General features: G+C 43.4%; 1 protein-coding gene across 2 annotated transcripts; it reads right to left on the bottom strand.

The window, feature by feature from the left end:
* Positions 1–1,446: 1,446 nt before the first annotated feature.
* On the bottom strand, positions 1,447–11,847 carry cacng6b (calcium channel, voltage-dependent, gamma subunit 6b). 2 transcript variants are annotated; one of them, XM_020093102.2, is made up of 6 exons: positions 11,696–11,801; positions 11,478–11,550; positions 8,814–9,516; positions 6,342–6,416; positions 3,579–3,716; positions 1,447–3,444 (listed from the first exon to the last, which is right to left on the bottom strand). In XM_020093102.2, the coding sequence occupies exons 3-6, from the start codon at positions 9,175–9,177 to the stop codon at positions 3,224–3,226; spliced, it is 798 nt and encodes a 265-aa protein (XP_019948661.1). In that variant the 5' UTR covers positions 9,178–9,516; positions 11,478–11,550; positions 11,696–11,801; the 3' UTR covers positions 1,447–3,223. The 2 variants fall into 2 exon arrangements, with proteins under 2 accessions (XP_019948661.1, XP_019948662.1); XM_020093103.2 differs by lacking the exon at positions 11,478–11,550 and having other exon boundaries at positions 11,696–11,847.
* Positions 11,848–13,481: the final 1,634 nt, after the last annotated feature.

The raw sequence follows: 13,481 nt of genomic DNA, 5'->3' as shown, positions 1-13,481 counted from the left end.
TGTAGTCACTCAAGCTCAAGGTCTCTTTGCTAATCTTTGGCCTGATGTGATCCTAAAAGATTTCAACCTTCTCTGTCAGACCTGAGGCTCATAATATTTGCAAATATATGGATAGAGCCAGATGGGCGGTGTTTGTCAAATAGGATAATGAGAAAAGCAACTAAAAATTAATTCAGGCTGATTTTCTCTGACCACTGCACTTCCTGAGTACATCAAGTTTTCTATTTTTTTCCCGATGGGCCCATCTGGTACCTCATGCATGATTTTAAATTAACAACGCTGTCAAAGTCTGCTGTGGTCTCTCCGGCCCACTGGGCAGGTTTTACTTGACCTCAGAGGGATCATCAGTGGCAGGACGGAGGAATGTGGGAATGCTTCCAGAGTGGATCGAGCTGGAAGAGTCCCCTCAGAGGTGAGAAGTGATACAGATGCATATGGGCAGCGTGAAGTCAGTGTCACATCCTTCACAAGCGGCCTAAGATTCCTCACAGCGTTCGTGGACCTTAAGGATTAGTTAACTGGAGCACCCGTCCCTGCTATTATCATAACTCCTGCACTCTGGATACATCCACAGATGCAGCGATGAGAGATTCAAGGAGGAGGCTGCCGAAGCAGACTCATGTCCTCCACTGCACCCACACCATTCCTTATCACAGTGTGGGGTAATACATTGTCTTCCATACAACTTAAAAGATACTGTCATTAATACTTTTGGCAACAGAGCTGTTCTCTGAACTTCTACTTTTCAATGTACAGGTCGATCAAGGTTTCCAGGAAGCTCATTTCCATTTACAAACACACAACCAGGGCCCGTGCACCACTTGACACACTGTCTCAGTAGAACTATTAACAGCTATATATACGACTAGTATAGTGTGTCATGTGGATTCAGTTTCTGCCCACTGGGAGCTGAAAGCATTTGTGTGTGTGTGTGTGTGTGTGTTTGTGTGTGTGTGTGCGTGCGTGTACGTGTATGTGTACGTGTGAAGGTTAGCTTGTGGCTGTCTGGATGCCGCTCGTCTCCCCGGTGGGCCGGGTGTGAGAACGGTTATTAGTTATTGGGACACCTCTGATTTGATCAGTTGTCTGTGTGGGTATGGAGTCCGAGAGGTGGAGGAACAGTGACCCTGGGCTTCTCTGGAGACAGCGGGGGAAGTGGCCCACTGAGGGTTCAGGGGTAGAGAAGGAGAGGAGACGGCACACAGGTATGAGGACAGGCCGGGGGGGTTGCATAGTTGAAATTCAAGGGTAAGGTTTCCCAACCTCTGCAGCGAAACGCATTGGGATGAGCTCTGGCCTAATTATAGAGGAGAGGGTTTGGGGGGAGGTGGATGTTTGGCAGAATGGTTGGGAGTGACACTGTGGAGGGGTGAAAATGGGTGAAAGTCAAGTTTGATGGTAGATAGGGTGTCAAGCCATTAAATAGAAGGGAGGCAATTATCTTATGTCAAATCCCTTTAATGAAAAGCAGACGTAGTGCCACATACTGTAGATAAATATGAATAGAAATGAGTGCAGTGCATAATCCGCAAAATAATATTTGTTGGTGGAGAAAAAGAGAGCATCCAACGACACAAATAAAATAAATTTACTGCATATTGCAAATAAACGGACACAACTCAACAAACAGTGACCATTCACAAAATAAACATCCATTATTATTATTATTATGTACAGAGTTGAGCTTATTAAGTGAGTCCATATGATTCTCTGATAAAAAAATGGTATTTTCATCTCTTCTCACAGTTGATTTCATTCATCATAGATTCATATAATAAAGCAGCATTCACACAACACTGGTAAAACACAGGAGTAATAAACAATAACACACAAGCATCCTGTTTATCAAGTATTAAGTGTTTTAAAAAAAAAAACCTGTGTAGAATATCAACAACACTTATTGATTCTATTGATAAGTTAACATGTAGAGGATATGACGAGCAGCGTGTTCGATTGGTACATTATCTAAAACGTCCTGATGGTGCATAGGAGTCTTTAACGATGGAAGACCATTTCTGCCAAGAGACAAAAATGTAATAAAAGGTTGTGCATGCAAAAATATTTGAATAAGATCTATAGCAGCCATGGTAATTATGTGTATGTCACAGAGCAAAAGGCAAGAGGTCGGAGAGGACGGATGGATCGAGCAAATATCTGACTTTTCCAGAGGATGACTGTTTCCTGTTTCCAAGCAACAGCCAACATTTTTTTTTAATCTATTACAATTATACCTCATAGTTCTTATTGTAGCTCCAATGATGAAGGTTCCTGAACCATGAGAAGTGATTTTATCATAAATTGCTGTTTCTTTAACTGTGCCAAGGTCAACATTACTGGAAATGAACCAAACCTTAACCGAAGAATTATAAAATAATTTAAAAAAAATTATAAACGATGAAATAGATTTATTCTTTAACTCTGACAAAGTGTTTCATCCTGTGGGTTGATCTGAAAGTGCTGCTGCAGTATGCGTCTTTATAAAGGGCATGGACAAACAACAGAATTAGTTTTTGGGGTGAGCTTTAAAACAATATCAATTATTATCACAATGTCATCAATATCAAACAATATAACAAAGTCCAATATATCGATATAATGCTTAAAACACATAATTGATCCTTCTCAGATTTATTCAAATGTTTTTGGAATAGTTTGTAAAACCACAACCTTCAATCAGGAGCAAAAATCAATCTTTAAATTTGAAAGAAACAATAATGTGACATTTATTGTGATAATTGTTCAACTGATATGAGAATTTGTATTTTGATTTAATTGTTGGCCATGAACCAGCTCCAATCCATCATTCCATTTGAACGTTTTATGTTTTATTATTACTTGGCAGAAATGGGCTTTCATATCGAAAAGACAACAAGAAGTTTTGTGCCTGAAGTTTTGAAAAATCTATATATTTACTAGCAGAAAGGTCTATTAGACTCTTGTTGGAGTAAGCACACCGTAGAGCTAAAAAAGTCAGTCCCTCCAACTGTTTTCTACTAAACAAAAACACAAAAACATATTTTTTTATCCTAACTCTAAGGGAATTCCTCATCGTTGCTGATGACTTTTTGTCAAATGTTTGATTAAGACCTCTTATGACTTCTCTGACAAATGAAATGCCAAGAGCAACCTGAGAGTTGCAGCCCTCGGGAAATGGACATTTACACTTACTCTCAAAAAAAAAAAAACATCAAGAATACTATATGTACATTTTGGCATTCAAGTGCTAGGTGGTGCTATTCTTGTGTGGCAAGCATTTCTGCCAGGGGCTGAAAGGAAGAGAGAGGATGATGAAGAGGATGCCTCCGAAAATGAGAGCTGCTCCCGCTGAGCCCACGCAGGCCACGGACCAGGACAGCTCATGGTGTAAAGGTATGGAGTGATCACTGGACAACAAGGCCAGCACTGACTGGTGGAAGATCAGGATAGAGAGGAGAACGAGGACACCTGCACACAGGGACAGAAATACCAGACATTAATATCTACAACAAGACCAAATGACCCTCAACTGCACTATTATAAGTCTTCTAGGAATAACAGCTTCGATATAAACCCTGATGTCACTCCACGTGAAGTCCCACCTGACAGGATGAAGCAGAAGGCAGCTGGTTTGAGAAAGAACGGCACCCCCTTGCTCAGAGACATGGCGATGCAGATGGAGCCCGTGACCATCATGGTCAGACTCAACAGAGCCAAGATGGCTGCTGCAAGATTCAGATCTGTAAAGGGGAGAGAGAGAGAGAGAGAGAGAGCAGATGCATGAATTGAGGAGATTGATTTTCTAGTGTTAATAAAGCCCTCTTCTCTGTCAGGGGAGTTTTGGGGCTCAGTATCGTGCCCAAGGACACTGGTGTGTGAAAGTGTGAAAGTGTATGCAAGATATTAGTTAAAGGTGGTGTCCATAAGTCTACAGGAAAGACGGTGCAGGTGCTGTGAAATTCTTTGCTGTTCACTGGAATAAAACACTGACAGCACGGATGATATCACAGCAAATCTTGAGGAATTGGCACCATTTACTAAGTCCTCAGCTAGAATTCTGGGTGGGGTCTTTGGCCAAATCCTGAGCTCAGAACCCCACATTTAGAAGGTTGTTGATCGTGTTTTTATCATTTAAGAAACATAGCCAAGGTTAAATCTTTTATCTCACATACAGACATGGAAAAAATCATTCACGCCCTTGTTTCCTCTCGCCTCAACTACTCCCTTTATAGTGGTCTTACACAGAAATCAATGCTCCGTCTACAGTCAGTCCAGAATGCTGCCGCTCCGCTTTTAACACAATCCAAAAATGTGACTAGATCACCCCCGTTTTAGCATCATTGCACTGGCTGCCTGTTTATTGATTTTAAAATTCTCTAAATTACTTTTAAAGCCAGGCGTGGGCTGGCTCCTCCCTATATTTCAGACCTTTTCTCTCCCTACGAGCCAGGACGCAGTGTGAGATGCTCTGGTAAGACATTTCAGAGTCTAGGCTGAAAACCAAATGGAGATGGAGCCTTTGCCTTGAGTGTCCTCACACTTCATTAGCAGAATCTGTTAACTGTTTTAACTCTCATTTTAAGACACATCTCTATAAAAAAGCTTTTATCGCATGACTTTTATTTACTGCATCTTTATTATCATTATTTTCTTACTCTGTTTGTGAGTTTCATACTGTTTGTTGTAAAGCACTTTGTTACTTGTATTTAAAAGTAATACACAAATAAAGTTAGCAGCACTACTGGGCTCACAGTCAATTATACTTGATAGTAAATATACAAAATATACAACTACATAAAAACTGCAGGAGTTGGGTCTCTTCCTGTACTGGCTCTGTTCAAATCAGATTTTATTGGCATTATAAACCTGAACAGGTGCAACACATATAGAGCAGATCAGCATCTCAAATGAGCCAGTGCCAGTTTACTGTTTTTGAAACCAGTTCAATACAGATGATTATTTTATTCATTTATACCGTCAGATTTAGCTTTTATCGGACTGACAGGAAGAAGACACAAAGTAGAATCAGCAATGAAATCAACATAAAATATTATTATGATTGTGGTTCTGTTTATCGAGCGCCGGGGCGAAGATTTCTATTGTTTAAAATTGGATTTAGTAAGATGTTAGTATGCTTGCATGTATAATATGTTACATAACCATGTGAGCATTGTCAGATTCAGTATGTTAACATGCTACTGTGTAGACATGACCCTAACCTGCTATTATAGGTTAGGTTAGTCTTAGACCCTAGACCTGTTAGCTTGATTAATGCTAATGTCCTGTTTTCCACAGCAGCCAGTGGTTTGATTAATAATCAAAATTAAGAATTGATTTGATATATGTTTTGTTAGAGTTGTTTTTTTTTTTGTCATAATGCAGCTGGCACCATAGAGAATGTTCAACTGGTTGGTGAGTTTAATGGTTATGGACTGGTGAATGGACTGCATTGATAGAGTCCATTTTCTAATTGTATACAAGTCACATTCACCCATTCATACAGTGTAAACATAAGCAATGCTTTTCTGTCACAGACCATTCACAAATTGTTAACACAGCCATCTAGGCCAATTGGAACTTAAGGTGCACAGAATTACAAATAGCAAATCGACGTTATGAATAAAAAGTATGAGTTGTTGAATGTGAAACTTTATTTCTACATCCTTCTCTATACTGCTTATCCTTCAGGGTTGTTCGGGTGTCCGGTGCACTGGTCACCAGCGTAACGCAGGGACATCCAACCATTGACACCTTCGGTCAGTTTAAAGTTTCCAATCAGCCTGGAGTTCTCTGAGAGAACCCAATCAAACACAGGGAGAATCTGAAAACTCTGTATAACAGTACCACAAAATTTGGCCTCCGAAATGACCTTAAAATCAAATTAAGACAAAACTGTCTCGACCAAAACAAACATATTAATCCTCGTGTGTGAGATTCATTCGTTCTATTATACTATCAGACTGTAATATATCTTCCAGCCTGAGTAACTGGCCTGAGTGTGTGTCGTATATCAGAGGCTCCTTGCATCAACAAGGAAGTTTTTAAAAACAGACACAGACTTTATGTTCACTGTGATCTTAAGTATCACGTTTCAGCCAGCTGATCTTCAGACTGCGCTGAGGCCAACGTCGCCCTGGATGGTAAGGTAAACACATTAATCAGTCTGATAGCTTATGGCTTAGCTCTGGAAAGTGGGTGGCAGCAGAAGTTAATGGGCTAAAACATGCAAAAACCACCAGTATGGTCCTGTGAGCACAGCGGCGAACATCTTTATATTGATAGCAGCTGCTGCGTATCTGTTATTCTGTATCTGTGTGTTTGTGTGTGTGGGTCTCCGAAAGACAGAGGAAGGTGTAATGTCTCACTCTTGTTAGTCGTCTTCTTGAATATGACTGCATTCTCCCCAGAGGTGAAGAATTTGAAGTAGGTGCAGTTGGATTCTGTGGGTAAAAACAAAAGATCAGACAAAAAGATCAGACCCCCACACACACACACACTTACATATACACACACACTCCCACACACACACTCTTATGGATGGCTGCTGGTCTTCTGTGATTTGCCTCCTATGCATCCATGCACTCTGTCCTTCCAGGCATCATTCCTATTTATATCCAAGTGTCGAGCATTAGCTGGAATACCCAGAGACACACATCGCTACACACGCACGCACGCACGCACACCCACACTGCCCAGCACCGCACATATGGTGCCGCCAGAGAGGGTGAGAGACAGCAAAACACTGAGGGTGGGAGGCAGAGGGGAAGAGGGGGAGGAAGACAGAGGGAAGGGGCAGATGGAGGCGAGAAATGGAGAGGTGCGGCGAGTGAGGGGAAGAGGATATGTGGGGTGAGCGAAGGATGGAAGAGGGGGTGCAAGAAATATGGATGGAAGCTCAAGAAGAGGGTGAGACGACAGGGAGAAGGAGGAGTGAGTTGGGGGGGCAGATGGAGGGGTGGTGAGAGAGGGGAGCCACAGATGGAGAAGGAGGTGAGGGGAGAAGGAGTTGAGGGGGGAGGAAACAGAGGGGTTGTTTAATACTGCATTAAACCCTCTCCCTCAGTCCCAGTCTGTCTGTCCCTCTTCCTTGACCCCCCCCCCCCCCCCTCCCTCCCCTCTATATTTAGACAAAAACTGTGAAGTAGTCAGATTCCACTCGGCTTCACCAGCACACAAGCAAGATGACCACATGCTTGTGCACATATTCCTCTCACACAAATATGTTTGGGCCCGCGCACATTTGCAAACATTTTTATCGAAGCAGACACTCAGTTTATCAGCCTACTGATTTTTTTAACACATTACGCTATCACAGCCAACTGATTTCGCTCTCGCTGTCCCTGCTGAGGCCATAATTATTGAGCCGTCATGTTCCACTGCAGCAGGCAGCGAAGATGGATGGCCGGTCCTGAGATGACAGGCAACGGCATCGGCAGGGCCGCACTTTGCCCGGGACAGGGGCCAGAGGCATGTAAACTGGGACATGAAACAGAGAATCAGAGATGGCAAAAAACAGTTGTTTTCCTCCAAACACCGCTCACAGCCATCTGCGACAGGCGGCGTGGGCCAACAGTGTGAGGAGGCTTGTCAGAAGCAGACTGGCTGCTCTCACACACCAACAGGCCATCTTGGAAGAATGGTAATAGAGGGTACATCTGCTACTGAGTTGCAAAACAGAAAACAATCTAGTGACACGTTATTACAGGTGATATAAAGTGTGTGAATAGTATTTACAAATATATCTGATCCACGTGATTTTTTTAGTTTTCTCCTACGCTGTGTTGCGTCTCAGGCAATTTCGTCCGACAGGCCATGATTCCTGGCGCGGATCCTCCATGAGCCTGCCGTGCCTTGCCTTTCTCCATTTTCCAATACCTGCCCCTCGCTCCAACTCGAGCCTCGCTTTTCAGACAGAAATAGGTCATTGTGCAGATAATCGACACACTCCCGAGGACCTAACCGCGGTCAAGTCGAATAAAGTGCTTTCAGAGAGGAGCTGTCACAACTCTAAACATGGACGATCATCAGCACAATAAACCTGTGGTCTGCCCCTTTATCACCTGTCTGTACTGTGTGTACAACAAGAGATGATTAGGTGCTCAGTGGAGAGAGAAAGCCTTCATGTTCATAATGCTTCACTGCACTGACAGTGTTATGAATCACAAAGATAATATTGTGTAATGCAGGATGTGCCTGTGTGTTGCTTTATGTTGTCACAATGGGAGAAGAAATGCAAACAGCTTCACTGTGGTCCTCATTCCACAGGATCTGTTTCCGAGAGTTGCATTTCTTTAATGATTCAATTTGCACATTATCTGTAGGATGACCTAGATACATATGTATGCAAGCAGCTTCACATACACAAGTATCCTCTGTCTATGCCTGTGCAAGGCTACAGTGGATTTACGTATACAGCAAACATGCAGGGAAAAGACTAAATATCTCAAATGTGTTGCTGGCAATTTTTTATATGTTGGGGGAGTGCAAATAATTTTTATTTAGACCTATGGTGATAGCATGATTCCACCTAGTCCCTCATGAGTTCAGATAAAAGACCTGCAGATGTAAGCGTACTCCCACAGGGTATATTCCATATTAGCTATGCCTGCTCCCTTTGTTTTCTCGATGATGTCATCAACAGCCTCTCACAAGCATCTCTATTTGATCATTTTCAATTAATTCACTTTCACACTGAAGCTGATGTTAGGTTTGCATGATCAGGCAGTTCAGGTTGCAGTGAAGACACGAGCAGACAGTCAGAGAACCCAACACATTCCCTCTCACCTGCTCCCAGAACAGACAGACAATCACACACAGTGCCAGGCCAGTGGTCTCACCTCCAGGTAGTTCAGCAGGGCCGCAGCTTGTCCTCTCTGGGTCTATGTCAGCCACCCACAGGGTGCGGATGCAGCCCTTCCACAGGCCGTAGTGGGCCATCTGGCAGGTGTGGTTGCCGCTGAAATTCTTTGGTTGGGCCAGCACCGCCCAAAACTCTGTCCCCATACCCAAAACCGTCAGGGTCCCGCCAATGATGGCGACAAAGAAAGCCAGTTTGATCTTCCCCTCCTGGCTGTCACTCATCTTGTGGACTCGCCTCTGTGCCCTTCCACCCTTCATTCCACCCAGTCCCCCACCTTGTCCAGCCCCTGCCACCCCGATCCGACCGTCCTCATCCTGCTGCACAAAGAAGTTGGACCACATGCTGATCCTAAGTGGCCAGGAGGACCAGGGGATGGGAAAAAAGACTTAGGATAAGATAAGGGGAGCAAATAATAGATGGCAAGATGCAAGGAAGGAAGCTAGGTTGTAGATTTGATCATTTGAAAAAGAGGAGATACAGCTATCAACTGTCCTCTGATGGATGAGTAAATTGAGAGAAATTAGAATGAAGAGTGAAAATAAATGAGCTGAACACTGACATTAGACAGAAAGATAAATGAATAGAGCTACAATTAATCAGATATGAAGTAAGGTAATGATGAAATGGGAGGAGAGGGAGGCCGGTGCAGGAGAGCTGGTGTCTGTTTTCCGTCCAGTCCTCTGAAACAGAGAGACGAAACAGAGGGATGAAAGAGCGGTCGGCACATGCTTCACAAGAGCAAAATCCTTTCATCACCAGCATAACATTTAATTTCCAACAGCTTTATCAGCATCTACAGTATTCCCTCCCTAAAAGCCATACGACAGGCTCTCAGCCAACAATAGATAAGCCATATGGCGTTTCCCTGAAAGGCAGATTTTGCTTCAGATGAAGAAACAATGGGGCTGGTTGGTACAGGCAGGGTTCAAGGTGAGAGATAAAACCAGAGCGCCAGACGAGAACACCCATCTTCTGTTCCCCCAGAAGAGTTGACTACAGACCTCATCCCCGGGCAGGTAGACTATCCCTGGCTCAGACGTAGATCCAGTTTGATCTGAGGGGATAATGGGTTGCCACAAATACCTCCCATCCTGCATTACATGTGCCGGCAAACCCCGGGAATCTGCAGCCGTGAGCAACGCCTGTGAGCAAGTGTTTCAGTGTGCACGTGTTTGACAAATGCACTGTAGAAGGGACCTGGCTCATAAAGTCGTTTCTGTTATTCCAAACTGTGAGTGAGGGGCCGTTGGAGCAGCTTAAACAACCTGAGTGACAGGGCAGAACAGCGTCGCCACTCTGTGCAGGGTGCATCAGAGGTGATAATTCATGCCTGGACCTTCTGACAGAGTGGGGGGGCTGCAGTAATTATCTGTGCCGTGCAGACCAACAGGTCACATAGTGGAGGCAAGAGGCCCGGCCTGTTAGAAAGGCAGCACCAACAGGCCACACACAGTTGGTAGATCACTTAATTCAGAGCTTTGCGCTGACAGCATCAGAGGTTTTATATAGGCAGGGCACAACATGAACCCACTGAGAGTAAATACTTAAAAAAACATGAGGAGAAGTATGAAGAGCCGAAATAAATATTAAGGTTGTGCAGTATGTGGCAATAGGATCAAAATAAAAGTAGAAGATTTATAAAAAAAACTAGAGTCGACGACAGGGGCGGAAAGTAAATAATAGGTGATTCGTTGGTTAATTGATTAGAAAATATTTTCTGCTTTTCTTTGTTCTTTGTTGTTTTAAACTGAAAATGTTTGAAAGATGTCTGCTTCTGCTTCAGCAAACATGTGCATTTAGCATTTTTACTACTTTTCCACATTTTATTAATAACTTACTAATAGATTAACATGTTGATGAACATAATCATTCAATCTATCTATCTATCTATCTATCTACCTATTTATTTATCTATCTATCTATCTGTCTGTCTGTCTATCTATGTATCTATCTATCTACTTTTCCACTACATAACAGAAAACTTTTTGTATGTGTAAAACCAAAACAGAAATCACTATTTGTGTCAGACTGAAAAATAAATCTGAATCATCTGATAGAGCATATTTCAGTTGCTACTGATGATCATGTGATACATTTAAAAGCTGCATGACAGCGACTAATGGATTATGGGATATTTTGACCACTTATGGTGTTGACAGAAACTCTGAGTTTTATCACAGCTCGCCTTGAATCATTTATGAGCAACAGCACAGAAATGTGTAGAACAATAACATGATAAAGCTTCATCATCGTGATATTATTGCTAAAAGTCAATACAAAATAACATTGATTTATTGTGTATCTCTGCCTGACAGAAACCATTAGGAAGAATATAATTGTCTTATTGAAAGAGACGACAAACAGCAGAATCTTTGCACGTCTGTGATGAACCAAAGTTTTGGAATAGCGGCCGTGCATTCGAATTCTCCTCCAACATTAACTGTGATAAAGAACATGAAGAGTGCAGCTGCTGACAGCCAAGTTAGTAATCACAGAACTGCAGACCTTGATCACATTACATCCATATTAACCACAGGATGATCGGAGGGGGTTAGAGCATGCCAGGTCACTCTGGGGGGTGGGGGTAACGCAGACAAATGCTTTCTTTGTATTTAAGGGTTATTTAAAGCGGTGCACTTACATGTGTTCTGGTGGTTTGTAATGCAACATCAAGCTGTGGTGCACTGACTGAGCAGCTGAGCAACAGGACACGTCTGTACAACACAGGCACATTTTATTTTGTGAAAACCTGGAAACTCTTTAGATCATTTGACCAGCAGCAGCCCTGTCGACACCTTGGTGACACGTGGGCACAAGAAAGCAACAAGCAGCTTGAGTGAAAAGAAGAATAAGTCTGACCTGTTTGGTGTGTGTTGTTCAGCTCAGGAGGAAGAGACGCTTGAAACTTAATAGAGGGGTGAGAGTGGTGAGGGGTGAGTGAGTGAACGAGAGAGAGAGAGAGGGAGAGGGAGAAAGAGAGAGAGGAAAAGGGGGTGGGAAGGAGGTACGTAAGGGTTATGGAAAGAAAGTGTAACAGGGGAGGGGGCTGCAGCCTGGTTGGTTTACAGTGCTGATGGTTAAATGTGTGTGTGTGTGTGTGTGTGTGTGTGTGTGTGTGTGTGTGTCTGCAATGCAAGTTCCCAGCAGCAGCAGTCTGTTCAAACTCTGTACACGTTTGAGCTCTTAAATCAGTGAGCCAGGGGGCATCAGGGTGGTCCGCTCATATGACGACAGTCCAGTCCAGCGTGATTAAAAACATGTCTGTGACTGTGACTGCCTTGTTGTGTGTGTGTGTGTGTGTGTGTGTGTGTGTGTGTGTGTGTGTGTGTGTGTGTGTGTGTGTGTGTGTGTGTGTCTATTTTAGACAGCCACCTGTTAATGACATTAAGTTAGGGTGAAGGAGGAGCCTGTGTTTATGTGAGAAGGGCCAGGGCAGCGTTTTACAGCAACACAATATACTGTGAAGACACTGAAAATCTGACACAGAGACACAGAGTGAAAGTGAAACGGGAATGTGGAAACGTACACGTACAGAGACAGGAAAACCGAGACCGGAAAAGGAGATTGAAGAGGAATAAACACTTAACAACAATGTCTGGTGCAGATGCAAACATGGATGAGAATGGCTGAAAATGAGACATTTTGAAGGAAGGAAAATGAAAAAGTGCAGCCCCATTTCGTTCCTCAAGGCCCAGAGCGACCCAAGTGGCAGCCTGGTTTTGTGGAAAGCTGTGGCCCAGCCCTGCTTGGCTCTTCTACAGTTTAGGTTAGATACGTGGCACAGCAAGAGAGAGAGAGGCCAACCCCAGCAGCCAGCTATACGCTCAGGGGAGGGGGAGTGAGCGGAAGAGAGGGAGAGAGACAGAACAGGAGAGAATCAGAGAGAGGGGACGAAACAAGCTGTAGGCTGTGACAGGAACATAAACACCTACAATGTCCAGAACAGTCAACTCTTTTTTATTTTATTTTTTCTCCCAGGAGAGAGAGAGATTGCTGTGAGGCTGCAGTGCTGGATTTTGGTGCAGTTTGCAGATGGAGGCGTGCAGAGGACATGACGTCCATGATGAATAGAGCTGGAGGACAGCTATCTGTTTTAATGCACATACAGTATGTGTGTGACTGTTCTTTCAAACTTGACTTTGCCTTTAATTGTGCAGCCTCCATCTCGGCTCCTCCATCATGTGAGATTGATAGGAGGTGTCCACACACAGTCTGAGGCCATCAATAATCTACAGTATGCTGATGTGAACGATCTTGTCCCCACATCACTCAAGCGCCGCCGTCAGCAGTGCAGATTTATGCTTGAACACCCTGAGCTGCACACGTGTATGCAGCCATGCGCATACTGCATGACCGTACTCACACATCACAGCTGCATCCACCCCTGACTATGAAGCTGCAGAGCGGGGGGATCTTATGTTCTTATTGTTTTTATAACAATTAACAAATCATATGATAAATATTGTTGCATGTGGACTTAAAGCTGAAAGCACTGCGCCTTAATCCTGTTTGAAGGATCTCCATTAAACTATTAGAGACAGATTTTAGTGCTGTAAATACCAGTCAGAGCAGCAATCCTGTGGCTATTTCCCCCACTGAGTGAGTGCTATTTACTGTTTGTTACCTCCACTACGGAAATCATTTT

This window comes from Paralichthys olivaceus, chromosome 13 (assembly GCF_024713975.1).
Source record: "Paralichthys olivaceus isolate ysfri-2021 chromosome 13, ASM2471397v2, whole genome shotgun sequence".
Taxonomy (NCBI): Eukaryota; Metazoa; Chordata; class Actinopteri; order Pleuronectiformes; family Paralichthyidae; genus Paralichthys; species Paralichthys olivaceus.
Note: the sequence above shows the minus strand (reverse complement) of the source record. Positions and strands in the feature narration are given on the sequence as shown.